Consider the following 17,058-nt stretch of genomic DNA (forward strand, 5'->3'; position numbering starts at 1 on the left):
GAAAATAAAACCTGAGGCAAAATACATTTGCTAAAGTAAAAAATATAACTCACTAGCATCACAGCTCCTGCTATCCCAGGCAACAAAGGTAGTTTAGAAGAATGCAAGAACATAGATTAATGTGGAACATTAGGAGCAGAAGTGCTCCAAACCCTAAACCTGAAATTATTATCTGTGTAGGACCTACACAGCTTTATGTGTAACGATCAAGAAGATTAAATATTTGCCCATGTATAACAGAGTGGGAGCAGTAAATTGTAAATTACAGAAATATTAATAAACCAGAAACTTTGTCAAGGATGCCAGAAAGGCAGTATTGAGGTGGAAAAAAACCAGAGTCAAACTGACCTATGAAGAACTTTGTAACTCTGTTTCTTTATGGAAACCAAATATTCAAAAGTTACTAACTTTTTTACCTCAAAAACACAATTATGGGACAAAATGATAAAATTGTAGGATATTAGGCAATCACAAATTTATCAAAGTTGCTTGTATAATCATATACCATTCTCTAGTGAATTAATCTAGGGACAGAATATACATAACCATCTCATTAATAGGTATTGTAAAGAACATTCATGAGTACATTGCTAATCATTCATCAAGTGTTTTCTAATGATTGAGTGCTTGTTTTACAAAAGTAATTTTAATCAATGTTTGTATTTACCAGAAGAGCTGAAAAGATACTATATTTCTAAAAGGTTTCCCTAAAAGGAAGAAGTTGTGTGATGTTGCAGCAAACCTCCATCATCAGTGAAGTTTGAAACCTGTGTTTGGCCTGGCATGATGTTCTGTTTGACATAGTAACTAGAAAAACTCAAACCTGTTGAATATGATCACAATTGTGTTTCTTTGACTTATTTCCAGATAGAGTATGAATGTAACTCAGGCCATTGTGGACATTGAGGCTTATTGTCAGTTGGAGCTTAGATCAACCTTCTGCAGAAATTCTTTAATCACAGTGAAGGCACGAGCCCTGGAGGGACTGAAAAGATGTGCAGATGTGGCTTGGCAGTGCTGGGTTAATGGTTAGACTTGATGCTTGTAAAGGGAAAGACAGAACTGTCCTACAACAGTAGGCACAGTGTGTTACTGCTGAATTAATGCATCAGGGAGAAAACATAGTCAACAGGACACAAAGGTCTTGTTTTGTTCTGTCTTTTTTGTTTTGGTTTGGTTTTAGTTTTTCCTTTTTTTGGTTGGTTTGTTTTGGGGTTGGTTTGTTTGTTTATGTTTTAGGGGTTTTTTTGTTGTTGTTTTTGACCAGTGTGACTTCTTAAATATGACAAGGTCTGTGAATTTAAAGGACAACAGCCCATTTGGAACAACTTCATGTACAGACATTCATACCTAAGAGAAGTGAGGGGGTTTATTCTGGATTAGGTTATTTAACTTGCAAAATGTATCTTATTGCAAAAAAGAGTTCCCCAGAAGAGAATGTTTTTCACAAAAGGTGTTTCAGTCCGTTTTACCACATAGGCAGAAAATGTAACATGAGCTATTTTAACATAAACACACTTTCTAGGAGATATTACATTGTATCTTCTCAGAGAGCTTGCAAACTACTAACAGCTGAAGTTGTCCTGGATACAAAGGTCTTCCTCCGGTAGTGAAACTTGTACCAGCCCTGATTTCAGTGTCTTCTTGTCAGCTTAGGGATAGTTGTCTATTAAATTTAGAGATACAGTCTTAATTCAGAAGAACACTTTACTCAGTAATATTTGGTCATTGCCAGTTCTTCCTGAGACAGAATCACTTCAGAAAAAAAAAAGTACTTGGATTTATTTTTACTTCTTTGCATGAGTCCTTAGATTTTAGAGTGTTTTTGGGTCAGCACTGTATCATTTCACTTGCTGCAATAATTGGCAACAATCTATTCTCAAATGATGCTGCTGAATAGGAATAATCTAGTTCCTCCATCATTTTACTGATGGGTATTACAAGGCCTCAAGCCCCACTGGCTCAAGACACTGCATGCTTTTCTTGTACTGCCTTCCTAGCAATCTCAGTTAGTTTAGTCTGCATTTCAAGTGCTGGAGTCCAAAGCTCACTCATTACACCTAGAATAGTTTTAGAGATTCTGTTTCCATGCATAACACTGTTTACAATATGGAAAATTACTACAGGAAAGTGGTTTTCCTCCAACAAGAACCTCCCCAAGATCTATCTAGTCACTTAGAAATCTCTCTGTTGCCATCAAATTATTATCTCATTTCATGTCTAATTGGGCAATGGATCTAATTCCTCCTTCCTTCAACTGTTGCCTTGGGAGTGTGAGTACTGTTTGTAACTAGAAATGATTGCACATATTTTTAGGGAGCTCCATAAAATAATATTTTATCAGCATATAATTGATGTTTTACTGTACATAAGACTCACTAGGACTTTGTGAAGACCTTCCAGCTGAGAGGAAAATAGAATAATTCTACCAGCAGAAGCTAATTTGAGCCAGCCTCATGCCTACCATGCACTGCTGTGATGATGTAGAGGTGAATTAGAGAACATCCATCCATTTGCTATTGCACATATTTCCTGAGCAAATAGCATAGATACACATCAAATTCCCTCTCCTAGAATAAATCATGGCCTATGGGAGTCTGTCAGGACAGCAGTCACTAGAAAACAGGGCTGTGTCTAAATGTTAATCTGTTCCCAAAATATCTCTCTTTCTCCTCTCTGAGTTTCATTATTACTAATGCAATTTCAACTTTGCCCTGCTTCTAATTTTATTAATTACCTTTCAAAAGATGAAAGATGTTAAGATTTGGAGCATTCTGAAGGGGACATTAAACAAACCTAATTAGAGATATTCCATGCCATGGAGTCTCCCATTGAAGCCTGTTTTGTAAAAGGAGCTAAGTATATTAAATTGTTAAATGATAATTAGGTGTGAGCATTAATGATAATGTATAGTTAACCTAGTTTGTGCTATCTGATCCAATTAATTTCTATAAATACATTAACTTCCTTTTGAGCTAATTCAGTTAAGCCAGTGAGGCCAGCTCTTGCCCACTCAGAAAGGTCTGTTGTACACAACACACTTTAGTTCTTATTTTTAACCACCTTTCAGAAGGAATTAACATGATCAGATTGTGGTGGTCATGAAACTTCGGGCCCATACTGTGGCCAACAAATCTGATCCCTGATGCTTTCATTTATTGAGGCTAACATATCTCACAAACATATTTGTGAGACTGGATCAATAGGTAGTGTCAAAGACCCAGGACATCATATCACTCTTAAAAATTAATTTAATCTTAAATCAATTTTAGAATCAGCAGAACTTTTTACAGAATATAGAACTTTGTTTATGAACAAAAGCCAAAGAAAGCAGCAGTCTTACAGTTATATTCCTAATTTTACACAAAAGCATCTATGGAATACATCTATGCAATGGAAAAATTGTCAGCTCTTTTGATTTTCAATTAAGTGTTTAATTTTAAAGCAAGCAATCTTGATAAATTAATGGCATGTTACTTAGCAATCTTAGTAGTACAATTGTTATTGTTACTGTATGTTTATTGAACAAATATGAATGTTATAGAAGTATGTATTCAGCATTAAGTAATATTGCCAAGATTATGTCTCTTTTATACCCTAAAGTTTACTTGGAATGGTTACATTGCCAGCAAGACCAAGCCCTGATATTTCTCAGTAAGGACTGTGGGTCAAGTAAATTTGAAATACACATTTGCTTGCACTCAGATACCCTAAAAGATGCATGTATAAGTTTGGATGAGAAAAACATCCAAATAAAATACTGTGCAAAGGTTCAGCTTTTATGTTGTTATGTTCTTATGCATGTTAGTCATTGGCCAGTCGTAAGTGGAATTCCCCAAGACTCAGTATTGGAGACAATCCTATTTACTATCTTTATCAATTATTTGGACCAGGAACTAGAGGGCATCCTCAGTCAGCACTGTCAGTTTGCAGATGACACCAAAGTGTTGACTTGTTGGAGAGTTGGAAGGATTTACAAAGGATCTGGACAAAGGATCAGTAGGCTGAGGCCAGTGCAATGAGGATCAACACTCTGTTCTTGGGTCACAACAACCCAAATCAGTGCCACCGGTGTTGGGCAGAGTGACTGGAAAGTGGCACAGCAGAAAAGTTGCTGGTCAACAACCAGCTGAACATAAGCCAGGGTCTGCCCAGGTATCTGAGAAGGCCAATGGTGTCTTGGCCTTTATCAGAAATAGTGTGGCCAGTAGGCCCAGGGAAGCGACTGCATGGATATTTCCACTGAAGTGCAAGTGAGGGATTTTATTCTCAGTTAGCTTACTCACTTGCAAAGTTTATCCTCTTCACAGTAGGTATTTCCCACAAGGGGAGCATTTTCACAAGAAGCATTTCCATTGGTTTCACTGCATAGGCACTTTATGTGACTATGCAAAAAGTTGATTATGTACAATAGATTTTGATAAAATAGGAGAGAATATCCTGATCTCCAGTTTCTATGTACCCTAACACTTTATTTGTATGGCTTGGAATATGTGTGCCTCATTTTTCAGAATACCAAACCTGCCATCATGGAAGATCCTTGTAGACATGTTTTAAATCTGAAGTCCAGCACTAATCTTCAAAGGTGAAATACAAAGCAAAGATAAATGGTTTTTACACTTCATCACTTCCTTTATGATCTGAAATTACTACACTGGCAGCAGAGGAAAATGTCTACTTTATGCTTTAATTAATATTTTGAGCATCTTTTAAGCTCCAGTGCCTCACAGCCCTTTTGTGCTGCAGTGTTGTAACAAGACCTTTGGAGATTTGTAAGATGCAATTGTCCACATTTTCATTTTAAATGGTATGATGCTTTATATGAAAAGAAAAAAAGAGCAATTAAGAGGAGAAAAACCTGCATTTCAGATAAGACCCTAAATCAGCATTCGTAATATGGTTACCCATGATGCTGCTGAGCCTTTAGGGGAAAAAAGCATGCCTTCATATTGAAGTAATCTAACTTATGTCCATAATAGCATCTGAGTGAAGATGTGCTGGGAACACGAATAACTCTGCTCAGATTGCACCCGTAGCAAGATCCTGCCAGAATACTACATCAGGAAGAAAAAACAGTGGACTTCTAATGAAAGAAACTTACAGAAAAAATTATGGATTATTTCTCTAGAGCTAAAGAGGAGCAACCATACCTCCTGTATAAAAAATGTTGGTTTTAACCAGTGTGTAAGAAAAATACTTAGTATTCAGAAAAATATTTAATATTCAGAAAATTTTGAATATCAAACCAGGATTACTTTGAATATGAAATTTTACTATAAAAAAGTAAATTACTTATAATTTTTTTTCAATTCACTGATAAGATAATCCTCTGAGCATTGACTAAATACTTCTTTTAAATAAAAAGATGCTTCTCAAAACTTCTAAAGTTTCTCTGTAATGTGTTTTTTAGGCCATAAAATACACTGGATGTTAAGTAAGGATTTGTGGGGGCAGTAATGCTGATGCATTTTTGATTGGAAATAATGGCCAAGCATACCAATCCTGGAACAACTCATAAAGTACTGTAGGTGTGTGGTCTATACCTCTCCCTTCTTTTGTATTTTGGGTGGTTTAATAAACAAGCACCAAAGGAGAGAAAAGGTCCTTGAGTGATATGAACTGGAGGCAGGCTGACTCCAGCTCCAAAGTTGGTGGATGGAACCCAGAAGCATTTGCTTAGCCTGTATCTAAAACTTCATTATTTCAGAATGAGTTTTATATTTTTGAAACAATTCTTAGTTTTTCATTCTAGTTTATGCCTCTGCAGTACTGAGATGCAACCTCCTTGTTTTGTGACACTGACATTTTCCTGTACCATCCCTCACCTTATGCATGTGTGAACAATTGCTTCTGGGACAGGGTGACCAGACAATAAAAGGGGAACACTCTTTAGTTTAGAACTCCCACTCAAGATACATATTTTTGAGCTTTCTAGTCCCATGAGTTACATTAAATTAATCTTGTTGAGTCCAGAAGAAAGGCGCTACCCAAAATCTGTCAAGGTAATTGTTCTTCTTTATTCTCTGAGATAGGAGTCCTTTGTGTCAAATAAACATTTTTTAAGTGTTCCACCATAATGTCCTCCTCATCTTCAAGATCTGCGTCTTCTTTCATCTCCCACCTGGAAGAAAAAACATTTTCTTAATTTTTAATGTGTTTTAAACTAGTCTTTAGAACAACCAAAAAAATACAGAATTTGTTTATCATTATTTTTTTATTTTATATCAATTAATTGCCCTCCCCAGCTGTGGTTACACCACTTGAGATTACTGAATCATGCTAAATACAACCCCCAAAAACCTTGCCACACAGAACTTGGCATGGGCATGAGGCAATTGACACAAATTGTCAAAGCTACTACAAAATCTTACTTATATTTACTGCAACAGTACTTTATTTTTTTCCATTTTATGTGTCACCCACACATTGGTAGAGGTATGATTGGTAGAGGTGGAAACCTTGTAAAACTTGCACAGAAAAAGTGGAAGAGCTAACACACATTTTGGAAGTTAAGCAGATGCTCTCAGTGCTCTCTAAATTTGCAGTGAAATGTCACCACATGAAGTCCAACCCAAATATTTAATGTGAGTTGTCATAATTCTCTGGCAGTGACAGTACTATTTTACAAAATACTACAAAACTGACTGGCTCTTTGTTTCTTTAACTACCAAGTGTAACGATCTAACCAGAAAGAAAAAAACATCAGATTCTTCCTTCCCCATGTGAATACTCAATTCTAGTTTAGGACTAAGAGCTAATGCCACTAAAACTGCAAAAGTGAAGGACTGCGAGGATGATTTTTCATTTGTTTGTTTTTCAGTAGTAGTCAATTACAGAACCTTAAAAGTAATGCAGTATTCTGTTAAAGAAAATCAGGATAATAAATACAGCAATAATGCTGATATGTAGTCAGGTAAACATTTTATCACACCAATTATTCCTACACAATGGTCACTTCTGTGGCTCTGCCTCTTTTACAAGTTCTATGGATATTTAAGAATTTGATATCCCTTTAATATTAACCTCATTCTGTTCTAAGCAGATAACAAAATGTAGGCTCCCATTCCAGACCACCTGAAGACAAAAGGTAAAACAATAATACTAAAACTAGAAATCACATTTTCAAGTATTAAAACTAATAGGTTATAAATGAACCAAAGAATGATGCAGAAACGTAGGAGATGTAAAAAACTAACCAAACAAGGACTTTTATGACTTTTTTCACTTTTAGGAAACTGTCAGGAACTTTAATCCTGTCCCCACATTTCTTAGGTCCTCATTCATACTACAAGAATCAGAAGCCATATACAAGTTTAGATTAGTGAATAAATCAAATGTAATATAGAATGGTGGGACAACTATATTTCATTCCTTATATTTGCAAGAAGAGAACAGTCATTATTGGCAGTAGAGCATGGTGTACACTTTGTATCTATTTTAAAGCTTACTAAAACCAGAAGGAGAACAAGTGCTTTGTAGTAAAATCTCATTCTTAAAAAACAATTAGGATGAAATATGCTCAGTGAACATGTATAAATTAGCATATATCCTTCACACCTTTACCTTAAAAAACTGAATCTGACAACCCATATTATTGCCTGAAGGAGTATCAGAACAAGCAAAGCATACTATGAATAAAATTATAAGCACTGAATGCCTGTGATCAAGGTTTTGCAATAATTAACTTCCTATTACTTCACTCATGTGTGACTGCTATCATACTTAACCTTATGTGTATAATACCATTAGGTACAATTAATTGCTATGTCTGTCTACTTCATTCTCTGGTTTATGATATAAAATCTGTCTGTATGAACCTTCAGTGCAGTCACTTTCGCAAGCATCCCCAGTGAATGCTGTTTAACAGGGTAACTGGTTTCCCCTTTCCTTTTGTATGTAAAGTACCTGTAATGTACCTTATCTTCAAACCTAGGAAGAAGTTGTGCAAGCCTGAATTTGAATTTATGGTCCTCAGCGTTATTCAGAAACACTACTACACAAGCTGAATTAATTAATTTGAATTAATTTGATTTGTTGAATGTTTTTAACTTGAGGAGGTGTTTGCTTAGAAGGACTGTCATAGTTACAGAGATAGGAAGTAGAGTGTAGCATTAGGGACGACCCAAAATCATGTATTCCATATCTTCTCCACATCAATCTGTACAAGGTAGCTTATTATCTCTTTAAGACCCAGAGTTGGAAGCAGAACCTCTGCGTTTTACCCCGGTACACGGAAAGGGGAGGGGTGCCGGGAACAAGACACGTGGAGCTCTCTGTTTTGTTCTTTCCAGACTCATGAGAACCTCAGAAAGCGGGGCGCTCTGACAGGCTGCTAGCCACGGCCTCCCAGGAACTGATAAAAAAAAAGAGACAGCGACCCTTGCCACGGTTGCTACAGCAACCACCGCTTTTGGAGCCCGGGGAGATGTTTCTCTGGACTTTCCGCCACTGCTGCTCAGGACAGCCGCCTGTCGCCAAGGGTCAGAGCCCCTCCACAAAGTTTCCAGCTGCTTAGGGACTGGGCCTACATCTGCTGAGAAGTTTCTCCCGGCGTTTCAGCAGCATTTACTCCTTTAGGAGAAAAATACGTTTCCTAGGTTTTGTTTCGTCCCTGCTCCCACTGTTGCTTGGGGAAGGAGGCAGTTTTGGAACCACGGATGCTCGTTTGGTGTGTTGCCTTTGTCCCCTGTCTTGGCCACATGGCCCAGAGAGTGGAATCTACACCATTTTGTCTGTGTTCCAAGGGACATTTCGGGGGACCTCGTCTGCATTTGTGGATGAGGGTTTAACTGTTTCCCTCTGTATTTCTTGGTTATTGTGTTTTCTTTTAGTAAACTGTTTTTTCTTTTTCACTTATATCTCTTCACACTTATCTCTCCTCATTGGCAGAGTGGATAGGTTGAAACTAAGGGGAGGGCAGTTATTGCAGAGTCTCTGCCCTGTAAAATTGCCTTAAACTAAGATATATTTGGCACCCAACTAAAAGGGGGTCAAGAGAAAAAGTGAAAAAAATAACAAATTTGACCAAATTATTTCTATATTGGGTACTGAACTCCCTGGTCACCACACCGCTTGGACTGGTCATGGTGCTGTGGCACCTAACCTTATATATGTGTCCAGATAGTTGATACAGTTTGTGATACCAGTTTATGGAATGATAACATCAAAGGCAATGAAGATCATTTGGTAAATGCATTCATTGCTGTTTGCCTGTCCTGATCTGCTATGTCATGAGGTTTACGAATAATTGCACACAGCCTTTGCGGGGAAGAGATGATTTTTCCTTTTGCCTTTCACCTCCTTCCCTTCAAGTCTGACACATCACTTCTTGAGAAAGCTGAATTTCCTCTGGATGCTAAGGACACCATATTCTTCTTGCTGGTTCTGCTCTGTCTCCTCTGTACAGTCTACAGAACATTTAGAGTAAGGATGGAGATTTCTAGGGAGGTGTCTTGGAGTTGTTATAAATGCAAAGGCAAATTTAGGTTAAATAAAAAGAGACATTTATTATAAAACAATTTCAATAAAGAACAAACAACGAGAAAAACCACAATAAAATGGGCAGCGCAGCGCTGGGTGGACAGGGGCTATACCAAAGGTATAGGTGTTCCCAAATCCACGATGGAGGGTTCTCAGGCCTGGGTTTTTATAGGGATTTTGTGTCCTGAGGCTAAATTCCAAGCAGGCAACATTCACCAAAGGTCCTTGATTGTTGGATGAATGGATTTCCTGGCATTGGAGAATAGAGTTAATAGATGTCCGGGCAGAGTCTCCTCATATGTAAAGAGATTCTGAATATTCCTTGATTTTATTTTAGTTCGGGCCATCAGGATGGAGTGGTTGGATCCGGGCCGGAGCCGATGAATATCTCGGCTGGGCTTTTCCCTTTGTCCAGTCTGATTGCTTCCCCAACCGTGGTCTGCCAGGTGGGGTGTTCAGGTCCAGCGATGGGTATCTCCTCCGAGCTCGTTCCTTTGTCAGCCTGATGGCCCGTGTCCTGCTCATTCTTTTCGGTTGATGGGCGCCGGCTAAGATCTTTATCTGGGTGCCGGCTAGCATTGTTATCTCCTGAATGGGAATTCGCGACTAGATCTGGGGGAGGACTTTTTGGCAACACTGTATTTTCTATTTTATATTATTATTATAGCTACAAATATATTTATTTAGACCTTTACGAATTTTTATTCATAAGTTTATCTATTACAGAGTGATTCATGATGATAGTATATTCCATGGTCTTCTGCTTTATGACCAAAAATGGTTGCTGTATCTTTAAAGCCTGGGACTGGTAGTGTGTGGGACTGGGGATGGGAGAGTTTCGGCCTTTTGGGGGGCATTAGTGAAGCCTCCCTGCCCAGGTGTTCCATGGTGCTGTACAGTTTGGTTTCACTTTGCTAGCTTGGTTTTGTTGGCCCAGGCAAAAAGCTTTCCCTCCTCTGGCTTGGAGAACCTGCAGCAGCAATCTTTCATCTGCCTTGAGGTGAGCTGAACAGCTGCTCATCCAAAACTGGAGGACGGGACTGGCTGGAGCAGGGCTGCCCCATTCCAGCCCCAAGCCTTGGGGAGCTGAGCCAGGGAGAGAAAGCTCACCAAGAAGCTCCAGTCCAGCTGTTTGTCTGCTGTGGAGAGGGGGTTGATGCCAGAGAGCCACCAGATTTTTGCCCCTTCTGGAACTCCTTCATGGAACATCTACTTTCCTCAGCATTTGAAAGGCTGCACTATCCCATACCACGTGTCAGGGAGTATAGGTTGGAAGTCTCCCTCCGAACAAATACAGAACTCTGATAAGGTAGCAGACTATTTGAAATAAAATTGCTGTGGCAGTTCCAGAAAGGGGCAACTTACTGCTCTGTGCTGGGCCCTAGTTAATGCTTACCTGCTTGCTTCTTGTTACTCTACAGCAGCAGCTGCAGCCAGAAGAGAAGGACAGCAAATTGGCAGACACCACAATCACTCAGGCTGCAGATAAACAAGATCGGTAGCCTAAGCCAATAGCAGTCGCCCCTGTCCAAAGGAAGAAATATAAGACCAAATCCAGTTGCCCAGTAAGATGACCATGGGGAATGCTAGGCAGAATGCTCAAGGGGAATGTCCTTTCAACACAACATGCCAACAGTGCTACCTGGAGTAAAATGGATCACTCTGATCACACAGCAAGTTCAGATGGGAAATCCTAATCACCCTGGGATCAGGGAAATTATCACAAACTGACCTGAGGGTGAGTGTGGAAATTATCACAAACTGACCTGAGGGTGAGTGTTTTGTACTATCATCTGAAGAGGAAGAGGATTAGTTGGCATGTGCTGAGGAGGCCCCACCATATAAGCAGCCACCAGAAAGTGAGAGGCAACACTGACAGTTCCTGCCATATCATAGGGACAAGTCAGAAATGGAAAGCTGCCATATTGGAGCCTAAGCAGCAAGTTGCAGAAGCTATCAAAGACAAGGTGGATCAAGTCAAGATGCAGAGCTGAAAACCCATCTGGCTTTGGATATTGCCAGTTGAGAGAAGTGGCCAACATTATACCTCTATACTGATTTGTGGATGGTAGCAAACACTATGTGGGGGCAGCTGGAATGATGGAAGAAGGCCAGTTGGCACTGAAGAAGGAAATTTGTCGAGGCTGCAAAAATCTGGCTAGACATTGCTGCTAGGATAAAGAAGTTGACCGCAAAAGTTGGTCATGTGGATGCCTAGATGCCTATGAGTCGGGCTAATGAGGAGCATTGCAACAACAAATAGTTGCATTGGGCTGCCAAAATTAAAGGTTGATCTGAACTGTCAAAGGCGAGTTATTTCTAATTTGGTGGGCCCATGATGCCTAAGGTCATGAGGGAAGAGATACATAAATAATGATGTGTTTGTGACTGAAGGGTGGACTTAACCATGGATACCATACCCCAGGTAATCCATGATTGTGAAACATGCATTGCATCAAGCAGGCCAAGCAGGTAAAACCCTGCTATGGGAGATAATGGACCAAATATAAATATGGATGGGCCTGGCAGATGGATTACATCACACTGCAGCAAACCTGCCAAGGCAGGCCCTACATGCTCACAATAGTAGAAGCAACCACTGGATGGCTGGAGACCAACCCCGTGCCTCACGCCTCTCCTGTGGCAACAGGAGAAAACTTCCGCAGAAAGAATTCCTTAAGACAATGGTACTCATTTTAAAAAGAAAATGGACACCTGGGCTAGAGAACATGGTATTCAGTGAGTGTATCACATTCCCTATCAGCCACGAGTCGCTGGGATAGTCAATAGTGCAGTGGGTTGTTAAAAACCACATTGAAGGCAATGAGCAGTGCAACCTTCAAACACTGGGATCTGCGTTTACCAAAGACCACCTGGTTAGTTAACACTAGCGGCTCCACTAACCAAGCCCTGCCCAATCAGAATCCCTGCATATAGCAGATGAAGTCCCCATGGTGCATATGGTGCATGTTGAGATTAGTCCCATCTCAAGCAAAGGCAAACTCATCCCATGGGATTGTTTTTGCTTAAGGACCTGGTGGCTAATACAGAGGGATGGGGAACTTTGTGTACCTCAAGGGGACCTGATTTTGGTGAGAACCATCTGTAATGTTGAATTATATATGTATATGTAATATTGGTTGTTGAATAACTCTGCCACCATACATCATATGCTCAGGTTACACCAGTAATGGACTAAAATAAACTCAACAAACATCCTGGGGGAACAGTCAGTGACCGCTCAAATAATACGTGTATCAATGTAGTTATTTGTATGTGCATAAGGTTACAGCTGAAAGGTATGAACATCTGGACGTCATGTGCATGGTATAGAATAAGGGGTAGATAATGCCCTGGGTACAGAGTTTTCAGTGCTGTTCAGTATAATACCATTCACATCAGCCATAGGCATGGTTTCAGAAGAGATAATGCCATGGCTGGAACAGGAAGGGGTCCATTGTGGTCTGGCTCACCAAAGTGAAGCAATCAGCAGACACTGTCTGACCTGTGGGTCTCTTCCCATTTCCAAGCCCTCCAGGACATTTCTACAGGACAATTGGGCTGAGAAGAGGCAGAGTTCCCAAGTTCGTGAAAAGTCATAGTTCCCAAAGTGACAGATCCAAAACTGCAGCCAGGAATGTCTGGGTCAGGACCACAGTTTTTGGTGCCCAGTGGAAGGATTTCCCTCTCCCCCAGTGGGGCAGCAACCTGACTGCAACCGAGTCCGGCTGAGCTGAAAGGGAAACCAGCAGGTGGCAGGAAGAGCCAGCAAGCAGTAGGAGTGACATCCCAGACACACACCCCTGCTGTCACACAGAGGGAACAGGAAAACTGGTACTGAAGGCCAGGACCTGCCCCAAACAACGCCAGCACATCCCATCTGCCACCAGAATCACACCATGATTCCCCGCTTTTTTTTTCTTCCACAGGAGAAGATTTAGCCATTAGAACCTCTCTACCATCTTGTCTTTGTCCTCTGGGTCACATGTGCTGCCTGGATGGCAGCCATCTCAGTTTTTTGTTCCCTGAGGAACCAGTTGACTCAGCACCTGTGTATCTAGTGATTTGTGTTGTTTTCTTTGTTGTTGCTGTTTTCTTTTAGTAAAATGCTATCTTTTTTCACTTACATCCTTTTGCATTTGTCTCTCCTTATCAGTAGATGGGCAGAAGGCAGAATATCTGCACCATAAAATTGTCTTAGAGTAAGACAAGGACAACAACAGAAAATGCTAAATGAAATACATTCAAATCAGTTATTGCTGGAGGTATAATACAGAAATCTAGCAGTCTTGGGTAATGGAAGTTTAACAATAAATCAGCAGATTCCTTTTAAAGATAGTGATTTCATACTTGTCAGCACATTTCATTGAATCTATCAATAGCATTGGTAAAAAATCTTCAATATTGTCCAGTATGGATGTTCTTTAGTGTTCACTTTATAAGAAGTTATTTTAATGCATTTTCATTTTATCCAGAAGTAATTTTTTTTAAGGCATTTAAGCAGATCCAATGAGGATAAGAATGTCTTCTGTGTATTCACTTAACAACATCCATGAATTAAAGATCTATGAAATGAACTTGACCAGCATCTGGTCCATTTTTAACTGAGAATTTTTTCCAGTTTTATGCTTTAAGTCTGGGGACAGTATAGTTTCCTAAAAGACTACTAGACTGTAAGGAAGAAGGCTGTAACACATGCTTATTGTTCTAAATGGGATGAGAAATTAGCTGTTTCTGTTTAAGTGGAAATAGTAAAAATCTTGTCCAAAATAGATGTTTTTACTAGCATATCAAAACTATGTGACAATTGTTCTTGCAATAGCAATTGATAGAAATCCAACTAGCCAGTTAAAGTAATGTGAATATGAATAAAGTTACCATCAGGAATTACTTTCAAGATGCAAGATTCATCAATTAAACAGCCAACTTGCATACTTCTGTTGTTTCAAATCATTAGTAACACAGCTCTTAGAAAAAAAAATTCAAATTCAGAGGTGGCATATGTTTTATTTCAGTCTAATGTATCTTGGAACATTAAATAAAATAGGTATTTTAAAATGATATTGGAAATATTTGCACCAACCCATTATACCACCACCTACATTTTGGTTAAAGTTCATTTAACCATAAAAAGATGAATTCAAGTGTCCAGGAAGCCCAACTTTTAGTATATTATTCATATTTAAAAGAAAGCATATGCTTATAATAAAATGCCATCACCTTTGTAATCTTTAGGGTAGCACCAAAAATTTTCAAGCCAATAATAACTTGTGAATATAGATAATTAAAAATTTTAAATATATTTTCAAAATATGCTGAACTATCAAATAATGTAGATGACATATTGTGTGAACTTGATGTGAATTACTTAAACACTTTTCTCTGTACACTGTTCCTTTCTATGTTGCATGTGGCTAATTAAGGAGAAAAAAAAAGTAGTATATCTTTCAGATAGATACAGCAAAACACATCAGCACAGATAAATATAGGAATCAGTGAAGTTTTCTGCTGGTCACCTTAGATCATGAGGTCAGAATGACTAGCACTGGGAGGGCTTCTGTTTCTCCTCATAAATAAAAAGCAAGAGAGAAACTCTTGTCTTGCACATTGACAAGCTAACAAAGTGCAGGGGGGAAGTATTCAGTAACCCAGAAAGATCAAGTGATTCCAGCTCAGGTTTCCTTAGCAATGCATCAATGTGCACTCCTTACTTATAAATAGCATCAATATATCAATTTATATAAATGGCTATACATAATTATTTTTGTGATACTTTCTTTCTATTGAATTGTAGAAAGTAAAGAAGTTTAATCTGCTTGCAGAGATGCTGGGAAAAAAAATTAGTGTATCTGTAAAAAGCATTCTGGGCAGTCCCCATTATTTCATTTCTTTAGACTAATCCCTGTAACATCTAGTGAATGCATGAAGTTGCTTCTCTGACTTTCTGAACTATATAACACTGTATACTTGTGCAAAAGCCTATATATACACATACATACCTATACTCATGCAAGTAACAGAGCAATGATGCAGGCATTCAAAAGGGCTGATTTTATGGAAGAAGCAGGTCAGTAACACCATGTCGAAGTGCTTGGAGGTGACTACTCAAAGGATTATATCTTTTTGGTAATTTAAAATAACTTTGTAATCCTGGATTGAATTTAATTCTTTTGAGCATTAATATAATTTTTTCAAGAATATAAAAAAAGGAAGCATGTTATGCTCAGAGTGCCAATGATATTTTCATTCAGCAAATGCATATGGTTTACCTGCCTATGACTACATGATAGAAGTGCATCTACTAAAAATACCCTCTTCACATGATAAGCTACCTGTTCCTTCTCTTTATCCCTCCCCTTTTTATTTCAACTTAAAAAGCCTTTTCATTATGAATGTTAAAACCCTAATGTAAATATTTTGAAGGATTAAACTTTCAAATTACTGAGACATATGTATATTCTGTAAATACAAATACAAGATAAATCTGCTGAGAAGCTATATTTGATAATTTTACTGTGTTGAGGCTTAGAAGTATGAAAAAAATAATATTTTGTCAAGAAAAAAACCTTCATTTTTAAAAGAGGGGCTACTGTAATAGCATAAAATATTAATATTTTAAAAACGTAAGATTATTCTTAATGCATTGAAATTTTAATACTAATTTTCTTGCTTTTAGAAGGATTTCACTCAATTCATAACTTGAGGGGAAAAAATGTGCTATGTAAGCAGGACACTTAGGAGAACCAGGAAGCTGACTTGTATTGGTAACAAATGGTTTTACTCAAATTTAAGCAAATGCTGGGCTGCTAAAAACCTTGTCCTTTCATGCACATTATAAAGAAATAACACTGCTGTTTTGCCTGAAGCCAGAATACTCCCCTTTTCTTGAGGACCAAAAAAAAAATTGATTTCAACAAGCCCAGAAATTTAGCAGATACTTCTTATTTTATTTTCAAAAATTGGTACCCGTTTGTATAACCCTGCCCCACTCTTCCTGAAGATTCCCAGGGACAGACTGAAAGTGCAACAACTGATTGGAGCAGAGATACCATCCCAAAGAAGAGCAAAATAATCTGTATATAAAAACTTACATAGCCCAACATATCAATTTCAGACTGGAAAATTTCATACTAAGGAAACAGAGAGGAGATGGAGATAGATAAACAGGATCTCTGTCCACAGTAGGCTTCACTACTGGTCATTCAGGTCTTTCACTGCTGAACCACGACCCTTTACAGAAAGAGTTTATTTCTGTTTGGTACTGAAAAACTAGTAATTTCCCCCAGTTCATTCTAAGAAACCGGTGTAACTAATATTTACATCCAGAAATGAGAAAGCCACAAAAGCAAAGAAGAGAAAGATAAGTGAAATGACAACTGACAGTATTGGAAATCCATCATGCAGACTTGACACCTTGCAAACGAGTGAAAGGGAGAGCACTAGAAGAAATAGCACTCCTGAATGAATTGGCAAAGACTTTTACTTTCTCTGTTTAGTCCAAAGCCAATCTTTAAATTAACTGGGAGAAAAAAGATGGATAAACAAAGGTGAATTTCATCAGGTTTTATCCCACTACAA

At 38.5% G+C, this 17,058-nt stretch overlaps 1 protein-coding gene across 1 annotated transcript in view; it reads right to left on the reverse strand.

Moving 5' to 3' along the window:
- Positions 1-5,423: 5,423 nt before the first annotated feature.
- Positions 5,424-17,058, reverse strand: part of KIAA0825 (KIAA0825 ortholog) — a 251,384-nt gene continuing 239,749 nt past the window's right edge. Inside the window, exon 22 of the mRNA XM_058865079.1 lies at positions 5,424-6,121. Coding sequence (XP_058721062.1) covers positions 5,998-6,121 — 124 coding nt within the window. The 3' untranslated portion in view covers positions 5,424-5,997. The remainder of the gene's footprint in view (positions 6,122-17,058) is intronic.

Source organism: Poecile atricapillus, chromosome Z (assembly GCF_030490865.1).
Source record: "Poecile atricapillus isolate bPoeAtr1 chromosome Z, bPoeAtr1.hap1, whole genome shotgun sequence".
NCBI classification, from domain to species: Eukaryota; Metazoa; Chordata; class Aves; order Passeriformes; family Paridae; genus Poecile; species Poecile atricapillus.